Below are 24,857 nucleotides of genomic sequence, written 5' to 3' on the forward strand. Positions count from 1 at the left end.
AATGGCTGATTTTACACTTGGTTGCATGCTGAAAATAGCCGATCTACAAGCTCGAGCTTGTAGATCTGCTCGAGCTCGACACCCGAGAGCAACAAAACATAAAATTACTTAGTTCTACTTTTAGTCATCATAGCTCGTCGTCAGTGGAAAAAGGTAGTCGACAAACATTTTTTCGTCATAGTTTTAGTCGACAAAATCAACACTGTCAAAAACTAACTTTTCAACATTTGGAATATGTTTGTCTATAAGCCAGCCCATCTCTCCGTCTGTCTGCCTTGTCTGTCGCCCTGCTCTGTCGCTATACTCTGAGAACGTGGAGGACCCAGGATATCTTTGTGTTCTCCCAGAGGCCAACAAAACACAAACATAAAAACAAACAATCACCAATCCCGTGCTGGTCTACTCTACGCCTGCTTTTTGACGCTGCCATGTCTTAGCTAGAGGAGAGGTAGACAGAGATCCAATGATGCGTTTAATTAGTGGAGGCCTTTAGAGAGCGAACCTCCTTTTTTTATCTGTTCTGGAAGCAGTGAACAGAGCAGTATAAGTGTTTTGGCAGAGCAGATTAAGGCCTTGTCAGGAACAAGCTGCCGTGGAGGCAGCGTTTATGTAATTTCAAGCCCGTCGGCGCTGTTTGAGAGAGAATAACTCGAAGGCACGAAAACGGCATAATTGCTAGCGCTTCTGTCATGGTAAAAAACAATGCAGCTAGAAGGCACGGCGACTAAATCAATCCGCTCGTGTGATTCCAAGAGTCGAGGTTGCCATTCAGCATAGCATGCCGTTCATTGACAAAGATTGGGAAAGGCAGGCGAAGAGAGACCGACGCATTCTGTGAATGTGAAAAGTCCATCTACTAGAACATGCAAGTTATGCACGTCTGCACGTACATTGTGAGTAGGTGTGCATGTTTGCAAAGATGCCAAAACACACACACACACACACCTACCGACTGAAAGAAATTCACATATTATTCAAAAGGAAGCGTGGCACAACCCAGAGGATTACGGCCCAACTCCAGCCTCAGTGTTGAGACGACTACAAAGTCAAATCCTGAAAGCCAACCAAATTTATTCAGCGGCGTATGCATATCACAGGTCTTTGACAGCCCACTGCGACAGTTCTCAAATATAATGTATTTTATGCAGAGGAGGGAGGGAGGACCAGCTAGGGGAGAAAACAGGGGACTCAAATTGTCTCATCACGCTGCTGTATGCAGAGACTTAAGTTTAATACTGCCCTTAATTGAACTTTTCCGGAGCATGAAAAAAATATGTTTGGCTTCGTTTATTTACTGCAGTTGGTTGCTGTTTGGTCAGGTGCTTTATGGGGTTTCCTGGAAACATGCACACAAACCCTCAAGCAGACTCCCCATGCATACAATTTGCATGGCAAACACTGGTCTATACTAAAATGCTTGCACAGAAATGCACACACACAAATGCACGCACGCACGCACACACACACACACACGCACACATATGCATATAGTACATAACATTTGCACAGGTGTGCAAAATGCATCCATTCGTATGTACAGTAAACACAGCTACAATAGTTAGGCGGGCAGGCAGGAGCATAGAAATCCATAGAAAGAGGGAGAGATTAAGGGCCTGAGAGCTAAAACAGATGGTTATACAGTAAAACAGACAAAAACACTGGCATCTACTCTGAGAGATAGATCTTATACTTTATTTTAATATGGGGAATCTTACATCATTGGTGAGGCCTACACACTCATTAAAACAATGTCTCCAATAATAATATGTCTTTCATGGGTTGCAGGAACTAGTCATTAGCGAATGGTTGCTAGGTAACTGCGATGCCTGGTGGCCAGCTACCTGCGTGCTCTTATTGACACGCCATCAGTCACCACTTAGCCCTTGGACAAAAAAAAACAACAACAGCAGCAGCCCTGCGAGGGGTCGTAAACTGCTATTATTCTGTCAGTCTGTTACTCTGACGTCTAGCTGTCTATTGAATTCCGAAGAGCTAGCAGACGTTCACTCACTAGCCAGCGTGTGTGTGTGTGTGTGTGTGTGTGTGTGTGTGTGTGTGTGTGTGTGTGTGTGTGTGTGTGTGTGTGTGTGTGTGTGTGTGTGTGTGTGTGTGTGTCAGGGGAGAGACAGTCAGATGGACAGAAAGACAGAGATAGTGGTCACTAGTGGGACATCAACGAGGCATTTCCAATGGAGTAACAGTCTTTCTCTTCCACTTTAATTGTGTTCAGTTATCACTGAGCACAGCCAATTGAGGCGAAAATGTAGACTGGGCATAAATATTTTATAACGCCATGTGAGACAGCTTAACCCTTTTAGACCGGGAAAGAATCTGTGTCATTTTAAGATCTCTTTGGGCTATTCAAAAATAGCAGATCTACAAGCTCATGGCGCGGCACCAAGTGCCGCGCCATGAGCTTGTAGATCTGCTATTTCTTTGAAATTCTTTGAAAAGAAAATCGTGAAAATGTGTGCAAATCTTTGAATACATTTTTAACTCAAATCTTTGCTTCTGGGGGTCCCTGGAACAAAATATTTTCTGATGGGGGTCCACGGCCATCATTTTGGGAGGTCCTTGACATGAAAAAGTTTAAGAACCACTGATATATAGCAACATAAGTTAAAAACAAAGCAAAAAAACTGTTAGGATTTAGAAGACATTTGTAGAATCCCCAGAAGCAATAAGATTTGAGTTACAAATGTTCGCTTTATAAAATATATATATTGAAAGATTTTCACGATTTTTCAAAAATAGCAGATCTACAAGCTCATAGCGCGGCACTCGGTGCCGCGCTATGAGCTTGTATATCTGCTATTTTTGAACAGCCAAAGAAAATCTAAACATGACACACAGATGAGTTCCCGGTCTGAATGGGTTAATTAGCTTCATTGTTATTCCAATTCAGAGACAGCTCGCCACCCCCAGCAGATGGTTTACAAAGTGTGTATGCATATTTCAACAACGATGCTACTAGTATTTATAATGTAATTAAAAATCTTGGGTTTCAGTTTAGGTGCCAGACTTTTCACATGATCACACAATAAGGAGATATTTAGTGTGTTCAATGTCAAGAAAGACAAATCAGCGTTGTCTGACAACTACCAAGGTTTGCTTGTAGTATACAGTGGTGGAAAAAGCACTCAAATGTTTTACAAGTATCAATACTGCAATGTGGAAGTACTCTGTTACAAGTAAAAGTCCGGAATTCAAAGTTTACTTAATAAAAGTACAGAAGAATTGGTATCAAAATGTTCCTAAAGTAGCAAAAGTAAAAGTACTAAAATGTTTGAAAATAGCAGATCTACAAGCTCACAACGCGTCTTCTTTACTAGAGGTTTGGGCTGCTACGCCCTCACACCTACGTCGCACCGCCGATCCGACCAATATGAGTCATGTAGTGTCGGGGACTTTGTCTGAGTACTCGTTGTACCGGTAGTTACTTTATCAGCCTGAAACTCTATAATTCAGCATTATGAAAATGTGTCAAACCGACATAGCAACACTTTTTAGTTAAACTTATAGGGGCGGTGTAGCCGCCCCTATAAGTGGGGTTGGGACACCTCATTAGTACACATTTGCTGTACTGTGATTGGCTCATTAGTACACCCCTAGCTGTACTGTGATTGGCTGACTCTATTGGCTGACTCTATTCAGCACTGTGATTGGCTAGCGAGACACATGATGACATTAATAACCTATAAATAGGACTATGCACTGGGTGTGATTTTCATGAGACCTGGTACATTAAACACTACTTGCAGACAGTACCCAAATAAAGTACTATAGTACTTATTTAAGTCTGCATGTTTTATTGTATTACAGTGGTGAGTGATGTTTCTACAATTGTCTTCCTCAGAGTCAAGCATATTTGGATCTCTTTTCCGAAGTGCCCAGGTAAAAACCTTTTACGGTATTCACATTACCTTGCTGGTCATTTTACAGACATAAGTTATGCCTTTGGATATGCCGTCTGGATATCTCCTACCATAATCAGCTTGATTGCGGATGGACATTAGTAGCTCATTTGTGTTATTGTCTACAGGCCCTGGATTGGCCGTCTTAACTATAGAGTGAAAAATACAAACAAAGACTCTTGTCACTTTCCCCTCTGAACTGGAGAGATATTAGGCTTCTGGGTTTCACGCAGGGCTACTCTGCTACATCGACTGTGAATGTGTGTATGAGCGTGGAGGCAAGGTGTTGAAGTAAAACATCACCAGTGCTTTGTTAACCAACTTGCACAAGACGTTGCCTTTAACAACACAAACTATTCACAGAAACACCTACTACGACACATTTCTGCTCCTGTTTTATATCAGTGACCTCCTGTATGTTATGAGATAAGATTTTAACAATTGGCTGTGTGCTATCAGCCTGACAAACAGCAGAACATCTTGTGTGCTGGCTTGCTGTGGATGACATCATCCTTGCTGTGTGAGACATGCCTGCAAGTGCACTTTGTCCAAATTACAGGCTGTGAGATGGACTTCATCAGTCAGTCTGAGTTGGGAATCTCTCAGTGTCACTACAGTTTACCCAGAATGCAGAGAGACGACCCTGGTAAAAAGGAACAACACATGTGCCAGATAAGTGAGTCAGGTGCATCGGATGACACAGGGCACATCCAAACCGGCCCATCCCTTACGATGTTCCCCCGTTTCGACACGTTATAGCAGGCATTTATTGCAGGCTGTGGTCTCTATACTGGAATGTTATTGTCTATAGATGTTATTGTGGGAGGTATAGTTTTGTAGCATCTGGGCTGCCTCTATAAATTCTTCTCTAATATAGTATTTAGTAACGGTTGATTTTACTGTATGTCTAGAATCGATATTGTTCTGTAACTCTCAATAGATTTTTCTGTGTCAGTTTGTTTTTCTGGTAAATTATAATATTCTGTGTCTATGGATGTTTCCGGTTGCAGTAGCTCTAACCATTTCTGATACATTGTATCGAAGTTTGACTTTTTTCAAATCAATATTGTTTAGAATTTTCTCTCTGATTTAATCATTGCCAATTTGCCCCATGTATATAGTCCCTGACAACTTTCCATCCGCAAACACGGCCAATTGTATTTGTTGGTGCGCCCGGCCAAGACGGAGGCACCATGGAGGAATGAAAATCAAACCCTAAACCATGTTTGAACCTTTAAATGTCTTCCTTGTCCACTGAACACCAAGATCTCTCTCTCTCTCTCTCTCTCTCTCTCTCTCTCTCTCTCTCTCTCTCTCTCTCTCTCTCTCTCTCTCTCTCTCTCTCATCTCTCTCTCTCTCTCTCTCTCTCTCTCTCTCTCTCTCTCTCTCTCTCTCTCTCTCTCTCTCTCTCTCTCTCTCTCTCTCTCTCTCTCTCTCTCTCTCTCTCTCTCTCTCGTATAGCAGTTTTTATTCACTTACGTTCAACTTCAAACAACTTTATTTTCCTTTAGGAACTTTGTTTGTGCAGTGGTCAAAAGACAACATACAGTCCATACATATATACCTAGGTCACTATAAAAGACACAAAGTACATTTAAAACTACTACTTAAAAGCATGATAAGACTTAAAAGCATGATAAAAAATAATATAAGTGATATGCAACCTATGTGTTTACGTGGTCACTACTAGCGTCCATCAGGTGGAATAGTCCAACGTGCTTGAGGGGGGGGGGGCTCCACCAGAGCTAGATGTTCAGCAGTCTGATGGAGGTAGGCAGTGGTGGAAAGTAACTAAGTACATTTACTTAAGCAATTTTTTTTGGTATTTGTACTTTATTTGAGTATTTCCAATTTCCAAAACTTTTACTTCTACTCCACTACATCTCAGAGGCAAATATTGTACTTTTACTCCACTACATATACTTGAAAACTTTAGTTACTAGTTACTTTTCAGATATAAACTATGATATAATGAAACACACATTAACCACTTTAGCCATATGTTATACATACGCTATTTGAAAATAGCCGATCGACAAGCTCACAACGCGTCGCATCACGACGCGTTGTGAGCTTGTAGATCTGCTATTTTCAAATATTTAGTACTTTTACTTTTGGTACTTTAAGTACCAGAAAAGAAGGCTCGATCTAAAATATGCCTTTATACAGTGTGGGGGTGCTCGAATTTTCACACGATCCCACAATGTATAGCTGGGGGGGAGAGAGAGAGAAAGCGAGAGAGAGATTATGAGGAAATGAGCTTTAATATTTTATTAGGAACTTACAGTCTCAGTGGGTGGTCCGCTTTTACAAAGTGAATTAATGTAAGTTGACGCGTTCACATTGCTTTAGCGGATGTTTAAAGTTGAATGCGTTATACTGTACTGTATTTAAATGAAAATGTAATCTGTCATTTCAAACAAAACATAAATGATATGGTTCATACTGTGCTGTGATGTGACACCTGCCCTGGAATGCTGTCTGGCCCTGCACACGACCCCCCCCCCCCCCGGCAATGCTGTACATTGGGGTCCAGCTGTCGTCCTTGAAAATGACCAGAGAGCTTAGGACGGTAGGAAGGCAGTGATGGTCTTGGACTGAAGTCAGTTATAGTTTGTAGACCTCGGTAGACCTCGACTACGTGGGTCTTTTCCACTTAGCTACGACTCAATCCTCTCACTGCATACTCGTTGGTTTGTCATGATCGCTCTACAGAGTTCCCCCTTATCTCCTTAGGCAAAAGAGACGTTGTGCGCAGAGATGTAATCTGATTTACTGAGCGCTGGTTAAGAAGGGGGGGGGGGGGGGGTTATAAGCATTGCGCAATGGTCTAAAATGCACTGGTGCTATGCATGCTCCCTCTAGTACAGTGGTTCTCAAACTTTTTCATGTCAAGGACCCCCAAAATTATACAGTATGTATTTGCCTGCGGACCCGCCCTATCTCAAAAATATTTTGTGCCAGGGATTTTTCAAAAATAGCAGATCTACTATCTACTATCTAGATCGGTGCCGCACTATGAGCTTGTATATCTGCTATTTTTGAATAGCCAAAGCATAAAATATGGTTAAAGTGGTTAAAATGATTGTGACGGTATATTAACAAATTTAGCTGGGGAACCCCCCCAAAGACCCCTGGGGGTCTCCGGACCCCACTTTGAGAACCAACGCTCTAGTAGTATGCAGAGGAATCTCCCAATATTGAAATATGAAATAAAATGAACTTAAAAACATATAGTCTAATACTATTAAAATAAATGACTACCCTACTGTATTTTAACATCAGTCATAATATAATGGTGGTACTTGGGAGAGCCAAATATTTTTTGTTATGCGGTGTAAAAAGTTTGAGAACCACTCGCCAAAACCGTTATTCCCCTGTGTGTTTACATTGATGTGCTGAAAGTAATTTGGTAATACTTTCCTAAGAGATTCTTGGTCCCCAACCACAATGAAAGCGGCTTATTTTCCACAACGCTGATAGCAGTACACAATTATTTGAGAGCTAGCCGTGTCGGCTTGAGGGGTGATGTACATTCCGCTCACAACAATAGCTGTGAATACCCAAGGGAGCCAGAATGGCCAACACCGAAGAGTGAGATATTCTGGATCTGGGGAACAGAGAGACTGGAGCGAATGCATGTTCCTAATAACACCAGTTTTTATTAATCGTGAAACACAATCTTCTCTTCCTCCTTTGGCTTTCCAGAAGAGTTCTTTGCTCCTGTCCACACAAAACGTGGTCAATCCCAGTGGTGTTAACCCTTTAAGATCGGGGACGCATCCGTGTCATTTTTAGATATCTTGCTATTCAAAAATAGCAGATATACAAGCCCATAGCGCGGCACAGCTTGTAGATCTGCTATTTTTTGAAAAATCATGAAAATGTGCGCAAATCTTTGAATATATATATATTTTTAAAGCGAACATTTTAACTCAAATCTTTTCTTTTGGGGATTCAGTTAAAAAACAGTTAAAAAACTTTTTTTATGTTTCTATATCAGTGGTTGGTTCTCAAACTTTTTCATGTCAAGGACCCCCAAAATGTATATGTATTTGGCCGCGGACCCCCATCTCAAAATATTTAGTTCCAGGGACCCCCCAGAAGCAAAGATTTGAGTTACAAAAAGATTTGCACACATTTTCACGTTTTTTTCAAAAATAGCAGATCTACAATCTCATAGCGCGGCACTCTTTTGAATAGCCAAAGACATCTAAAAATGACACACAGATGCGTTCCGGGTCTTAATGGGTTAAGCTCATCAACTATTACTGGTGGTAAAAACTGTAAAAAGGCAGTGGTGTGGATGCTTATGCTCAAGGAGATGTTTAGGAAACTACGTATAATAGGGAAATAAAAGAGCTGCTGGCTGTCAAGTAACCACTCCCTAACTGATCCAAATAAACAAAGAGCTACTGTTGTAGAACAACAGATGCAAGCCGTATACAAGTAACAGAGGGAAAAGGGGATTCACTTTTGAAGATCTGAAACTACCAGAGACTTAAATAATTTGTTTCAGCCAAAAGATTCAAAGATGAGATTACAACACTGGAAAAGGAAATACACAACGTGAAAAGGAGTAGTCCCGTGTATAAACTGGACAATTGACTATAAGTGAGGCAAAATCTCACACCGGGAGATTTCATGATCATTAATGATTCAGAAAGGAACATATTTGAAGAGTACATTCTGGTAAGCTGGGACCTCACGCAATATAGTTTGCTCAGGCTTACCTCTCATGGTCCAATAAACTCTCACTATTAACCGGAGAATTAAATATATTTCCAAGGCTAGAGCCTACAGGACGTTCTTTAACAAGAAATATTGAAGACAATGGCTGGAAAACTGTGAAAAAGAAGCTTAACTTAACAGTGTTATCTAAACATTAGTTGAGGAGGTAGCAAACGATAAACTATATAATTTGAAAGTGTAGTAGTGGTATATCAAAGACAAATTAAAAGGGAGTGGGTGAAATGTGTTTGTGCAGTAAATGTGTGTAAAGTTGGTTCACAACAACGCTTTGAGGAAGAAGTGGAAAAGTGGTGAGACTTCAAAGCCAGGCAAAAAAGCCAATCAGTGCCCAAAAGGCAAGAGTCAGCTACTGGAGGAGGATAGAAGACATAAAAGGATGTGTATGGAACGTGTACGTGTATGGAATTATTGATAGAGGTATATGTCCATATATGGGCATATACTGATGTCATCAGGGATCTCCATATATGGGCATAGAAGGGACAAGGACTGCAAGACACAGAGATCTCCAGATATGGGCATATCGGTCATTTCGGCGGTGCGACGTAGGTGTGAGGGCTGCGTAGCGGCCCGGACTCTAGATGAGAGGGGCCCAAACCTCTAGTTTCAAGAAAGATTCTGTCACCATCTTGTATTATAGGTTGTATGCATGGGGGAGCCGTCTTCTGCTGAATGTCAAATTCCTTCGGTACATCAAAGGAGAATGAAGTCAGCAAGGTTCCAATAGAAGCACACCGCTACTGTGTACAGAGAAAAAAATCAACAAACACACTCTTTAATCTCAGGCATTCAAAATCTCAGCGAAGCGAATGAAGAAATCTGTTAACTGAAAACTAATGGGGAACTTGCAAGCTAATACTCTTCTGATATCTCCCGACTCCATGTTTACATTAATCTCCACTTAAACAGTAAAAGCAGTGGTCACACAGGAAAAATGAAAAGACAAGATTGCTGCCTTCTAGTAATCTGCGCGCCTCAGAGCCGCGCCATCCTACCGAGACTGATTGTTTCTCCCTTATCAGAGACACAGATAACCAACAAAATAGCGGGAACTCTTTAATAAATGAGAGATACAAAGTATATTGACTGCAGTTTTGGACCCAAACATAATCAAATAACTAACTTCAAATCATGCTAGATAAAGTTGTGCAGTTGTTTGATGTTCTATTTCAAGAGAACAGTTCATTCCTCATTTAATCTCGCTCAGTCTCCTGCCTATCTGTCGTTCAAAGGTCCTTTCAATTAGTAGCCTACCACCTTCAAAATAAATTATCATAGTAGCATAAGAGCAAACAAAAGAAAATGAACTAACACAGAGCTTCAAATATTACTTTCCAGAACAGACGAAACAAAAAGAAACAACATTGTGGTTTACATTAGTTTTTTGTTGAGTCCACTATGCCATGCTATTACTATGTGCTGCCCCAAACATCTCTTCAATGCATTGCTGTCACTGAATGAATACATTTAGGCTATGAATAAGTTGAATTAATTAATTTAATTAAGAATTAAACTTCTTTTATGCATGACAATTATGCCCTACATTGAGCAATGTACAGTACATTGTTTTATGTTGTTATTGTTTAAATGTATGTATAAAAGGGGCTGCTATTTACTCCCTGCAGTGAGAAGGTGCTTATATTTATGTTAATAAGTTAATGAATAGGATTATATATAATGAATAGGAATATTTAAATAAAGAAGACTTTTGTAACAGTATGCTTTTTATTTGCTCTAATCTAAGTCAACCTCTTGAACTAGAATGTATTCCAGCAGAAAATAAATTGCGACTGTCTTAGTTGTCACAATGTTGTTGTGAAACAGTTTTCATGAATTAACTAGTTCATCATAGGCATCCGTCCGTCAGTGATGACGATGGGTTGCGCCTGAGGGGTCAATAGTTAATATAATTAATATAAGTAACTAGTTAAAGTGTTTATAAAGATAGCTATTTCCATTTGGCAAAGCAGACAGCTGACACGATGTCACTGTGTAAAATCCTCAGTAGATGACGGGATAGAATGAACCATTCACACACATCTGAGTTAATTCGATCTTGTGCAGTGAGTCTGTTGTTCAAAGTCTGATTCAATGAACCTCCAGTGTAGCCTGCCTATCAGTCTTGTAAGTGTGATTCAATTGATCCTCACTCATTCTTTGGTTGTCCCGCTTGTCTGTCATTCTTTGTGTGTGTGTGCCATGCACCTATCATGCATGGTAGCAGGCACTAGGCAGCAACAGCAAGTGACACAGAGAAGCAGGAGGTCGTTGCGTGCCGTACTTAAAAGTACAAACATGGGGAAGTCTGATTGATGAGCACTCGATGAGCAGTACGTTTGACAGGCTGACCCGGGACGTATCAGACACAAAAAGAAATTTGAATTTGTTCATTTTCACCCATATTACAGTCCCTTGCCAATAGCATAGAAATAGTTCATTGGCTGATCACTTTTGGTTACTAGGATCATTCTTGGATAATAAAAACTTTGTCAGAGCCAAGGATTCCTATCTTTTCATATGAATACAAATTAAGAGGAGGTTATAGATTCTGATTTATATGTTGAATTGTATTAAATGTGTATGTGACAATAAACAAGAGATGTGGAGCATTCACTCTGGTAACCAGGTCCAGGACAAATAGAAAATATGCATAAAGAAAGCATTAGGTGACAATTTTCTCCCACTGTTTATCGCAAACATGAGATCACCGCTTCGATCACGTGATCTTAACGAGATTAAGATGTGTGTGTGTGTGTGTGTGTGTGTGTGCGTGAGAGAGAGAAAGAGAGAGAGAGTAACAATGTTTAACTAGAAAGTACTGTTCCTGAAGAAACAGTGTGGGATCGCTAAGGATGAATGTTGATAGTATCACACTAGAAAGTACTGTTCCTGATTAATTCTGTCTTACCTATTTATATTACATATTGTGAAGTCACGTGAAGCTTGACCAATCCAAAAACGAGCGGAATAATAATAATAATAACTAATGAAGATAACATTAGTGTGATCGCTGAAGCGATCCCACAATGATCGCTGAAGCGATCCCACAAATATGTTAGGGTAACATTACCACTGAATTTTAGACAGGGTTATCCAATGCCTCAACAGGTGCAAACCACAATCGGTATCAAAAGGGACAAATTTCTTTCATGAACTGAACTCTCTCTCGCTGAGAGATAGAAGTGCATACAAAGCAGTCTTTCACACTCACGACGCAAACCAAAATATTTATGCTGCTCAGCGTGGGCTTTCTCATTAGCTCCTTGAGATGATTATTGTCGCCGTTTCTTGAGCTGGTGCCGGCGTTTCCGGCGTTTAACTCCTTTTGATGTGTGATGAGGTGAAGTACACGGTGCATGGCGTCCAAATGAGGGCCTCTTGGGACCTTATAAAATATAGGAGCCATTCTTTACCCGATAGCTAGGACAATGCTCCTCACATTTTGCAGTAGCTTAACAACTCTTTGTTGACAGAGGACAGCTGTGACATTTTACTGTGTCACTCAGGCGTGGTCCCCTCCCCACCGCCCAATCGTATGGGGATTACGTCACCATGCAGCAGCCAATAGGAGGTGAGCAGGGTGCGGTGTCCCTGGCTTGAACACTAGCCCGGCTCATTCAAAAAGAGACAGCGGAGGAGCAGGTTGTGCGTATCGACCGGTGTGCATTGGCCAGGTGAAGGAACCGAGAAACGGGAGAGCGCATACTGCCAGCCACAGAGAGAGAGAGAGAGAGACAGCGAGCGGTGGTGGACGGCTCCATGCGGACCGACAGTGTGCAGAGGGGGAAGGAGAGGACGAGACAGCCAAACCATCACCATATAAGGAGCAAAGCGGGGCCATGGAGTGAGCCGACGATGGAGAGGTGGCGATAGTGCAACGCGCAACCAGCCATATTCTGTGAGAGAAACAAGCAACCAGGTCTAGGAAAACCAGCCCAAAAGAAGCGACTATGGGCCACATGAGCACTTTAACATATACATCAGCTATTTGAAAATAGCAGATCTACAAGCTCACAACGCGTCGCGATGCGACGCGTTGTGAGCTTGTAGATCGGCTATTTTCAAATAAAGTCTTGCGGGGAAATTATAATAAGCAGATCTGGCAACCCTGCGCGCAACTCCGACAATAGGCAGGGTCAAACCTGCCTTCGGAGTACGTTTTGGCTCATGCAACGCTAGCTGTGATACCCACCGCATCTAGACAGACTCGCGGTATATTATCTGGGAACAGATGAACTGGCCCATGCTTCTGTCATTTCAGACGGCGATACGAAGTAGACAAACAGTGGAGATTCCTGGCTTGGCTTCCTTCTACCTTTACCCCCCAGCATTTGCACTTGAACTGGTCTAACTCGATATGTCAGGACAAAATCTGTAGGAGTGATACAAAAGAAAAAGTTTTGTAAAGATCGACCTCCTGGTGGCGCTATAACAGGCTGATCTGAAGAAATAAATAAAAGTGGTGTCCGGGTCCTTGAGGGGGTTCCAGGGGGTCCTCAGCAAATATAGGCATAATATCATGTAACTTTGCTTCCTGTGTTTACATAACAAAACAATTATGTTGAATATAAAATATAATTTTCTAAGGTCAACTGTTAACACATTCCATGCCAGAGTTTAATCTCATAATGTACTCACCAGTGCCAGCGTTTTATTGTTGTTTTTTAGTTTTTTTCATGTCGCCACAGACCTCGCTAAATAAGTTAAAAGTGCGCGTTCATTTGGTTCTAAACACACAGCGGATCCGTGAGAAACGGCGAGCGAAAACAGTTTCCAAATCCGTGCCGCCATCTTGAAGCTACAGCCGATCAACGGTAAACAGTGATCAGCGAGGAGAAAAACAACAACCAGAGAAAATCGAGTTTTAAACAGGATCCCAGACAGGAAGCGGATACGATCGAAAAAACCGGAACCCGAATAATTCCGTTTCCGACCGGAAACCGGAAACGGAAATGGATCAAATAAATTCGGAAAGTGCACCTGGGGCACTTAACATGGGAATCGGCGGTTCGCGTAGATCTACGCGACTGGCACGCTGCGGCTTTAAATAGGTTCGCGTAGATCTACGCGATTGGCACGCTGCGGCTTTAAATAGGTTCGCGTAGATCTACGCGACTGGCATGCAATGTGTTAAAGCAGTAGCCTACTATGTGACGCACCATAAAAGGAGATATGCACGCTCCATATAAGGCCCGATGACGTCAGGAGTATATGACACGACAGTGACGCGCCCCTTCTGCGCGATATTTAAAAGCAACGCGAAGAGTTCAGAGTTCTTGTGAGCGAGAAGACAGGACAGCGATCTTTACCAAAGATTATAGCGGAGACAGAATATTGAACTCTCAGACGCAAGAACACAATATCCAGCAGCACATCACCTGGCGACACAGGACAGGGCAGGACAAGCGGCAGACCAGACGGACCGAGGCCTAATGTTCCACATTATGTGGAAGAGTACAGGTTGGAGGGACAAACTAACAATTGTACTGCTAGTGCTAGGGTTTTCGTTGCTGTTGGTGACGTTGCAGGCCACGCCCCCTGCATCACCAGACACGCCCCCTGCACCACCTCCATGTCCTGAGAATTCTCCGTTCTTGACTGGGCCCATGAATGTGGACTTCAGCACCAAGCCAAGTCTTGAGCAAACTCTGACAGACAATCCCAACGTTGAGGCCGGCGGTCGGTTTCGACCACAAGACTGTGTGTCCTCCCAGAAGGTAGCCGTGATCATTCCCTTCAGACACAGAGAAGAACACCTTGCATTTTGGCTCCACTACGTCCACCCCGTTCTGCAAAGACAGCAGCTGGACTATACAGTTTACGTCATCCAACAGCATGGCGAGGAAACCTTCAATAAAGGTATGCTGATGGGCGCTGGTTTCGCCGAGGCCCTGATCGATCGTCACGACTACGATTGCTTTGTGTTCAGCGACGTGGACCATATTCCTATGGACGACCGGAACAAATATGGCTGTTTCAGCCAGCCCAGACATCTGGCTGCCGCCGTTGATAAGTGGAACTTCCAGTTACTTGGTCCCACTTTCTTTGGAGGAGTAACATCGTTTAGTAAAGAGCAGTTTTTGAGAATCAATGGTTTCCCAAACAATTACTGGGGATGGGGGGGTGAGGATGACGACATTTACAACAGGCTTACGCTTTTGGGTATGTCCGTGTCACGTCCCAATGGAGAGGTGGGGAAAATGAAGACCATCCCTCATGCGAGAGATGCAGGAAACCCAGTCAATCCAAAGAGATGGGACCAAATCGCTTTCACCAATCAGACCATGGCAACAGACGGGATCAGCTCTCTGTCCTACAAGGTGGTGAGGACAACGAGAGGACCGTTGTACACCAACGTCACCGTGGACATCGGCAAGCCGCCGGTCATAGAATGACGGCTTGCCGAAATGGAACAAAATAAAACGAATGAGTGGAATCAGAATCAGAATCAGTTTTATTGTCACATCACAGGTTTACAAGGTAAAGAAGTGGGTGAAATTCGTTTTTGTACATCGTTCCCATCGCAACGTTAGTTTCCATAGAAAGAAGAGGGGGGGGGGGGGGAGAAGAAGAGGGGTGGGGGGCAAGTGGGAAGGAGATCAAAACAAGAGAGCAACAGAAGGCCAGACAAGTTATCCCTTGTCTGAAGCAGTTGATGTGAGTGTGGATATTTCAAAAAAACGTTGGGTCATTTTATCGTCTACTCAGGCTTTTGTGAGCCCCCCCAGACCGTTTTTAAGTTGCTTGATTCAGTATTTAGATATTTGATATTCATTTTATCAGACACGCCCCCTTCCTATACAAACCCATTATAACTTCAAACACCATTTCTAACATATTGAATTCATCAAAAACACCCGTCCTTGGTTCTGGTTACTCACCCTGCCCTCCTACGCGAGGGGGCCGTGTAATATTTTTTTTGGAGAATGAAAAAAAACTAGAAAAAGTGCTCCTCGGAGCACTGCCAGAGCAGACCCCTAGTGGTTGAAGAGCAGCGTCACGCGAAGCTTGGCTAATCAAAAAGGGGGACAGGGAGGAAAAATTAGGGACAGGGAGGAAAAACAAGACCAGGAGACCTGGTTCTGCCAGACCCAGAATAAATTCCTAGTACTTCGCATGACGTGTCAGCCTGTGTCCCTTTTATGCCCATGTATGGAGAAGAAAGGGACAGACCGAGGTCCCTTTTATGCCCATGTATGGACGAAAGGGGGACAGACAAAGCCTCATGTAGGCTGTCTGTCCCTTTTATGCCCATGTATGGACGAAAGGGGGACAGACGAGGTCTTTTTAATAATTTTTATCCCTCAATTTTGTAACCCTTTTTTTCACCCGGTGCCAATTTGCTAAGTGATCCTGGGCACTACACTCCCCCCACCAGCCTAGGGAGACCAGGGCCGAGCTCATGCCTCCTTCAATGCATGAGAGCCAACTGACCTTCTTGTCACCTGACAGGGGGGAGTTTCCCTGGTAGGACGTAGCGCGTGGAAGGAACACGTTATTCCAACCAGTTCCCTTCCCCTCCAACAGGCGCCCCGGCTGACCAGGGGGAGGCAGTATAGTGACCAGGATTACTACATGTTTTTGTGAGGGTATTAACTACCCTAGGAGACACGGGGAGAACATGCAAACTCCACACAGAGTAGGCCCTTTCGCCAACCCCACCTAGGGTATGGGCGCTGATGACGCGGAGGAGAAGACACGCCCCCAGTGCCCACAGCGTCCCCGGCGGGAATCGAACCCAGGACCTTCTAGGTGTGAGGCGACAGCGCTACCGACTGCGCCACCGTGCCTCTAATCCGTATAATCCTAATAAAACCCTTATGTAGAAATTGAAAATGAAAAAAAATCTGTAAGAAATGTTTTGACACAGATTGGAGCTGATGATGGCCCGAATTGTCCCTAAAGGCCAACAAGCCAGTATTCACATTGCAATATTCACTCCACATTCTCGCAGGCTCGACCCATGTCCATCTCTCTACATATATTTTCTCATATCTGCCATATCGCCACTCCATTTTTCCTCCCGAGGTGATATGTGCCCCCTGTCCTTCCTCGCCGCCATGTCTTCCATCTACCTGAGCTGAACCCGCCCTCCTCACTCTCTGTCCCCGCCGATGTTATCGGTCCTGATTCACTGTAGAGTCGGCTCAGCTCGTATAATTGATACAGAATCCTGAGGCCGCGAGCAGCTGACATTCAGCACGGTCTGAAGGACGGCTAGGAAATGAGGAGTGCATAATGGAATGTGCTGCGAGCACAAAAAGTAGGCAGAGCCTCTTGTAATGTGATCTGCTCTGCTGCCTAAATATCAAGAGCAATAAAAGGCAGCGACGACGGTGCGCAGCAAAATTGACTGTTGTGTGCCGCACGTAAACAGCGAAAGTCAATTGTAACAAATTGTCGGAGAAACCGTTTGCCTCTCATTAGTGAACATACTGTAAGTTTGCTTTTTATTGTGAATCCTGTATTTCTTGAAAGCCACGCCATTCACTCTGGCTTCTCGTTTCGATGCTTGGTTTCAGTCACTGTTTGGACTTGCTAGTCCATACATGGGCAACTGGCGGCCCGCGGGGCCACATGCGGACCCCACCTTCACTTAATGCGGCCCGCAGGTTAATATCGGAATTCTGATATATTATTGATTTCAGCTGTTTACAATTCCAAACATGACCCGCTTTAATTACTTAAAAACTGTCTATATTAGTAGCTTAATGACTAGTGTTAAAATTCTATTGTATTTTTATGTCCAATGTATTTGTATTTAAGTTCATAAAGTTAACATGAGTATAACTAAATGCATTTGAAATTTTAAAAAAATGCTACTTTTCAGGATTCCATTAAAAAAAATTGCAAAAATCTGGATTCCAATTCCAAAATAGCAAAAATAGCAGATCTACAAGCTCAAAACGCGCCGCGCTGCGACGCGTTTTGAGCTTGTAGATCGGCTATTTTTGCTACTTTTGTCTGACATAGAATGGCCCGACAGTATATGCAATGCGGCCCTCGGAGTGAGTGGCCCTCTCAATCCTCAAAGTTGCCCACCCCTGTGCTAGTCACTACTGCTTCTCTGGTACTGTTCTGAAGCTCTGAAGCTGTTCTGAAGGTCTAGTCTAACGCTCTTCAGCAGTTATATATGCCTTTGTGCCACGGCTTCTGATTGGTCTGGGGGGGGGGGGGGGGGGGGCAGTGGCTTCCAATGTAAAACTCAAGTCACTTCCTGACTTGCCTACATACCAAATATTTCCAAATAGTAGCCCTAAAAGGTTTTATTACTTTTACAATGCATCGGATATGGTCACGCGACCATGAATGGCCATACTCTCTCTCTCACTCTCCCTGTCTATCCGTTGGGTAGAGCAAGCATGATTTAACCACTTACCGGTTACCCATATGGGTTAAGTGGTTAATAGTGAGAGAGAGAGAGCATACCACCACACAGGTGTAGCCACTAAATGCTCTGATTGCGCAATGCGGCAGCCGCACTCAAGGAACCGGTCAAATCCCAATGCTTGCATTATAAGCTGTAGCCTTTGATTGCATTTGAATAAAACCGTATTTGATACACATACTGTAAGTAGGCTATCACCCACCCACATGTTACTGATTATGGAGAATGTAATGACGATAACAATCCCTTGATTCTAGTGCCGCCATGCAGTGTTACACATAAACTCTGCAGCTGCACGGAGGCCCTTGGACACTAGACCCGACATTTACTTCATACGCTCTAGCCTTTGATTGCCTTTCAATAAAACCATATTTGATAGACAATATTATCACCCACATGTTACTGATTATAGAGAATGTTATATTATTGTAATCCGTCCTTGATTTCCTGTGCAATGTGTTAATTAAACTCAACGCGTTGTGAGCTTGTAGATTTGCTATTTTCGGCGCACGACACCGCCATGCAACGTAATATAAATTAGCCTGAAGAAACTGCAAATAATCGCCCACCGATCCGGGCGTGTAAATTAGTTTGCACGGACCCAAATGATGCTGAAGAAACTGCAAATAATCGCCCTGCCGTTTGCACGGACCCAAATTAGGCTGAATAAACTGCAAATAATCGCCCCTGCGTTTGCTCAGACCTGGGCGTTTATTTGGACGGGGCGTTTAATACACAAAATGGTGTCAGACCCCGGCGGGTATTAGGTAGGCGGCGGCTATTTGCGGTAGGGCTACTATTTGGAAATATACAGTAATTGGTGACGAGACTGAGAAGCAAAGTGAAGGGAAAAAAAAGAGTCCGTCGAACGAAGCGAATCAGTCTGGATTCCAGGCTAGAGGTAGACAGCCTCTCTAAGCATCTGGTTCCCCCTGTGAAGTCCGTTATTGTATGTAGCCCTCGCCACATGCTCCTCCTATCGCTTACCACTGTTGAACTGGTCATCCAGTTTGACTTTGAACCCATTAAGACCTGGAACGCATCTGTGTCATTCTTTTATTTGAACTAAAAAAGCATTATTCTACACTTTGGCTATTCAAAAATAGCAGATCTACAAGCTCGTAGCACGGCACCGAGTGCCGCGCTACGAGCTTGTAGATCTGCTATTTTTGAAAAAAAAAAAGTGTGTGCAAATCTTTGAATATATATTGTTTTAAAGCGAACATTTTTAACTCAAATCTTTGCTTCTGGGGGGTCCCTGGAACAAAATATTTTGAGATGGGGGTCGGCGGCCAAATACATATAATTTTGGGGGTCCTTGACATGAAAAAGTTTTGAGCACCACTGATATAGAAACATACGTTTTTCTGAAAACTGTTGGGATTTAGAAGACATTTGTAGAATCGGCTTCAGGTCTTATGGTTAGTTAACACCTTTGGGGTCCTTCTTTGGGTTCTCTGGGGACCAGTGCAGGCCGTCCCCAAATTCCCGAATCTGTAGGCAGCGCTCCATGCGTAGTGCAACAGAACATCGCTCTTATGCGTGTATGAATGCTCAAGTGTTTGTGCAAATGCATGTCCAACGTGTGTGCGTGTGTGTGCGCGCGTGTGTGCATGCATGCATGTGTCCAAGCAAGTCCAAGGGTTTGTGTGCATTTGTGTCCCAACTGCGTGTGTAAACGTGAGAGAGAGACCTTGCCACAGCCCTCTGTGGCTCAGCGCAAGGGCAGCAGCTCAGGGGAAAAGACAGAGATTAATGAATGGAAGGTGACAATTCACTCACTGAGGGCATGGAAGCATGCTCTAGGGGCAGTGGTAGAGAGACTTATGCAGACAATAGGACGAGAGAGAGAGAGAGAGAGAGAGAGAGAGAGAGAGAGAGAGAGAGAGAGAGAGAGAGAGAGAGAGAGAGAGAGAGAGAGAGTCCCCCCAAGGATGCCTCCGGCCCAGCAGACACCCTTTCCCATGGATGAAACTCTGTGAGAAACTGTGATTAAGTGAAAGTACCTTGCTACTGTAATTACCAAGTCATTATCTATTAGATTAACTTTCTGCCGCTAAAAATTTAAAAGCGTAATACGGTGCCATCGTTTGGAAGGCTGATTCGGAATTGTGCAAGTGGGGGAAGGCTTCTTTTCTTTTTTTTTATCCCGTGCAATCTTTTTTAAACTCCCGCAACCCCCAGCTACACCTCCCCCCCCCCCCCCTTCATTCTTCTTCAGGAAGAAGGAAAGCTCTCAAGACTCGAAGCCACAGAAGGGGAAGATAACACATGTTCCCAAACAGGGACATTTCTCCCCCCGAAACTGCGTTTGATCTGGGTGAGTGCATGCGAGGGAGGCTGTTCTGACAGTCACCGCTGCAGACCTGCCTTAAGCTCTTAATCAGAGCATGTACTGCTTGTCAGCCATTTATGTTATTAGAAAAAAGTCTTCCCCGCTCGAGACTGGTTTATTTATGCAAGGCACGCCATCCAGGCATGGCATAATATTAATATTCCTGGTGATCCTGATGTATATATTCACCATAGTTAACCCATCAAGACCGGGAACGCATCCTTGTGTCTTTTTAAGATTGCTTTGGCTATTCAAAAATAGCAGATATACAAGCTCATAGCACGGCACTCTGAACTTGTAGATCTGCTATTTTAAAAAAATCTAGAAAATGTGCGTAAATCTTTGAATATATATATTTTTAAAGCAAACATTTTTAACTCTGTTACAACTTCTGGGGGTCCCTGGAACAAATTATTTTGAGATGGGGGTCCACGGCCAAACACATAAAAAAAAAAACCTTTTAAGATTTAGAAGACATTTGTAGAATCCCCCAGAAGCAAAGATTTGAGTTACACATGTTCGGTTTAAAGAAATATATATATTCAAAGATTTGCATATATTTTCACGATTTTTCAAAAAATAGCATATCTACAAGCTCATAGCCACGCTATGAGCTTGTATATCTGCTATTTAAAATCTAAAAATGACAGAGATGCGTTCCCAGTTTGAATGGGTTAAAGACAAAACCACATGACCACACAGCAAAAAAACATCGCAACTCATATTCTTGAATGTACAGTACTTACTACGGAAGTGCCACTGCCAGCAGTCCTACTAACAGTAAGGCTATAAGTAGGTGAAAATAGAGGACCTAGCGTAGTTTAAATTCAACCCAGTACATGCACCCTTTACACCTCGAGTATGACCACTAAATAATTCCTCGTTTCAATCCTCGGCAGTGCTCAGAGGGCACTCTTATCCATGCTGGCCTATACGCCAGCCAGGAGCTCAACACTCAAGTGTGACATTAGCATATAGTGTTTTTTACTTCAAGGTCACAGCGGGGTGAGGAATTGGAGAGACGTCTGCCTATAGCACTTCAACCTGTTTCCTCCACACAGCATGATTTCAGCTCAGGATTCAGGCTTCACTTTATGTGTGTGTGTGTGTGCGTGTATGCAATGTTGATGTGTGTAGGTGTGCGAGTGCGCTACAGCATCCTCCATCATCGCAATGTCATGATAAATGGATAGCTCACAGAGCAGGAGGGGAGACAGGAGGGAGAGACAGAGAGATATCTCTTCTGTCTTTTTATTGCTCCGTTTCATCATGGAAATCACCCCATCTGCTCCGTTCCTGTTCCATCTCAGGCCTACAGTAGGAGTCCATGGGTGGAGGGAGAGAGAGGGCCACGCTCACGCCGGAGCTGGTAATGATGCACGAATGCAATTTATAATTCAGGGGAAACCTTTACACGCCTCCCCCCCGAACGTGCCGCTCTGCCTTCAGAGGCCTCTAGGAGCAATGCGACATGACAGCGTTCGCCCTGGATGACAGAGTGGAAGAAAACATATCAAAATGCTTATAAATATCTCATGGAGTCACCCAGGAGCCAGCAAGGAGAGTGGGAGGTGCCGGGGCGCCACTGGTTCTACTGCTGGATGCTATCACTCAATCATCACAGAAGACGAGCGTTGTATGTTTACTGGCACGTATGTTTGTGTGGTGTTTTTTTTTATTTTATTGCCCTGCTGTACTCAAGCACACAGTTGGATGATGATGACAGGAGCAGTTTCAGCCCACTAGCCGGAGGAGGGTGGGAGATAGGGAGGCTGACAGCCATTGACGGCTCGTCCATTATGTGCAATGGGGCGACGTCTCCCCCCCCCCAATGGGAGAAAGAAAGAGAAAATGTTTATTCTACCATGTAACTCTAAAAGCTATGACTGGCCATTGTAAGGTGTTACACCAAAAGTGGTGTCTTCAGACCACCTGCCGAATGTCACGATCAGGGTCAAGAGTCCTGTGTAGCCGTAGGCCCACCCCTTCGGGGGGCACCTGGGTGAAAAACTTGATTTGCACCCAGGTAGCCTCATTGACTTCAATGTTTAACTGTACTTATTTCTTATTTATTTCCTTTTGCAAACTGAGCCAGGGGTAGGGCTCGATAAGCATCATGCTTCTCCCTGTCCCCTTTTCCAGTTTCTTGGACACTTCATGTACACGAACTTGTGCCTTGGACATCCTTTTTTTCTTGTGATTATGACTTTTCAAATTTGCATTAATGCACTTATGTATATATGTATCTTTCTGTTGTCCAAAAGAGCTGGAAATAAACTGAAACTGAACTGAACTGAACTGAATGTTAATGTCACCCCTTCCCAGCCTTTTCAATGCATTCTCAATGTGCTCCTGAGTGCTAGCACTCAGATTGATAAACCTGTTTTATGACTGGTTCTCACTGATAATTACCCCACCACCCCCCGCCCTGGAGCTCTATTCTGATCATTCTAATCATTGCTATAGAGTGTTTGTTCAGTAATGTGCGTGCGTGCGCCTCGCTATTGACTCATGCTGCTGGGGGTCTATCTGAGCAAGAGGACCCCACTGAGAGTTGCTTAGGTACAAGACACAAAAGCAAAGAAAAAATAGCACACTCTAACATGACTTCCTGTGACAAAAGCCCCCGGGTCACATGCAGCACTAAAATAATGCACAAGATTTCGGAATCAGAATCATCTTTGTCACATCACAGTTTTTGTGCAAGCTCCATTGTTTTGATCGTTTCCATAAAGAGAAAGAGAAGAAAGAAGGTGCGTGTGTGTGTGTGTGTGTGTGTGTGTGTGTGTGTGTGTGTGTGTGTGTGGGGGGGGGGGGCCTAATTAATAAATTACAACAAGGTAGCAACAACATTTGTAGACCAAATCATAGTGAAAGTATATTGAAAGGCTGAGAGAGAGAGAGAGAGAGATCATTCATTCTAAGGTTCTTCTTACACAATAAAATACTCAGTATTAATGTATCCAGTTGTAACTCTGAGAGTGTACTAATGCAACCAAATGGACCCATTACATTTGGACACTCAACACAGAATACTACTGTGTGTAGGCTTCCGGATATGTAAGGTTGGAGAGGAGAGACAAGGTGAGAACAAGTCGTCTTTGTTTGGAGGCTGCTTCCTAGAACCGACCTCTTTATTGGCCTGCTTGGCTTCTCTTCCCTGCCTCTCTCTCTCGCTGCATGAGAGGAGAGGGTGAGGAGAACTGCTGGGGCCTTTGAAGAGTGTGTTACGGTTCACTGTGTTGTAGATGTATGCTCTTGAGCTCCAGGGACGCAGCTTCTACTGTATACTCTTAACTATTTGGACACTGCGCATAGTGCGCGAGCAACACCCTCCAAAAGCCAAGTGAACTTCCAAACCTCATTCTGTCAGCTGTTCTCACTGAGAGAATAGTACACTACACCATCCTGAATGTCATTTAACTCTGAAACTCTTACATTTTTGCAGTGTAGACTCCAACTAGTCTAGCAGCTCGACGACTATATCTAACGTTTGGGGCACAAACATTGCAAAGTTGTTAAGGACTGCTCCCTATGACAAAACAATGTCTGACAGATATCATGAATTGACCAACCACTGACCTCCTTAAACCAACCACAAACGTCCGTTACAGCACAGCCGATCATTGGCCAACCTGACTGTTTCTCTGGAATGTATACCACTAGAGGTTCGGGCCGCTCCGTGTAGTAGCCTGGCGCGCACATCGGAGACAGAGACAGCAGAGCAAATCGAAAGCGAAACCTGAAACCTGGCAACCCTGTGGGTCCACCTGGAAACCCCGTAGCTCCACCCAGACAGGCACAGGCAAGCCTGTAGCTCACGAAACCTAACTTGTTGGAGTACCCAGACACACAAACAGCTTGGAGACGCAGACAGCCACGCATGCGCGTGACTCTCTATTGTATATTAGGATTGTCAGCCTTCTGATTGGTCCCTAATATGACTCCCTGACGGACCAACCACACAGCAGCAGTAGTTTATGCTGAGATTGCTAAACATGAGAAAAATATGTACTCAAAACCAAAAAGGTTGAGTGGATGGGGACTTTAAAGGCTGTCCCACCAGACAGCCATGTTCGCTTCTCGGTGCTATTGCCCAACGTGATAGCATCTTTTTGATCATGGCGTTGGCTTAGGCGTGGGAGCCGTGTTAAGCTAGAAATGAGCTATCTTGGCAGTGGGAGGCTGCAGGTCATTGGGAAGCTACCAAGGACAAAATGAAAGGCACACACATCACACAGATGTCTACTATACTGCACTAATACCGGCATTCTCCAGGTATTTCTTTGAACCGGTAGTTTAAAGAGGCCTTTTACATTGTGTGTTCCCCTGTCTAAATAGAACGGTCCTTGTGTTTGTTCACTTATAATGCGTTTCGGCAGATTAAACACATCCCAGAGGACCGCGTACTGTTCCTTAAGTCTCTCCCCTGCCAGACCCCAGACCAACCACGCACATTATTGATCT

At 43.7% G+C, this 24,857-nt stretch overlaps 2 protein-coding genes across 2 annotated transcripts in view; one reads left to right on the forward strand and one right to left on the reverse strand.

The window, feature by feature from the left end:
• The window catches only part of LOC308082649 (protein kinase C-binding protein NELL1-like), a 302,553-nt gene that overhangs the window by 102,878 nt on the left and 174,818 nt on the right, over window positions 1-24,857 (reverse strand). The gene's annotated exons all lie outside the window — the stretch shown is intronic.
• Window positions 14,112-15,062, forward strand: LOC308080424 (beta-1,4-galactosyltransferase 1-like; the record flags this gene model as incomplete). The annotated part of the gene is made up of 1 exon (XM_080422288.1): window positions 14,112-15,062. The coding sequence occupies one exon, from the start codon at window positions 14,112-14,114 to the stop codon at window positions 15,060-15,062; it is 951 nt and encodes a 316-aa protein (XP_080278414.1).

This window comes from Gymnoscopelus braueri, assembly GCF_963280865.1.
Source record: "Gymnoscopelus braueri genome assembly, chromosome: 1".
In the NCBI taxonomy this organism is placed as follows: Eukaryota; Metazoa; Chordata; class Actinopteri; order Myctophiformes; family Myctophidae; genus Gymnoscopelus; species Gymnoscopelus braueri.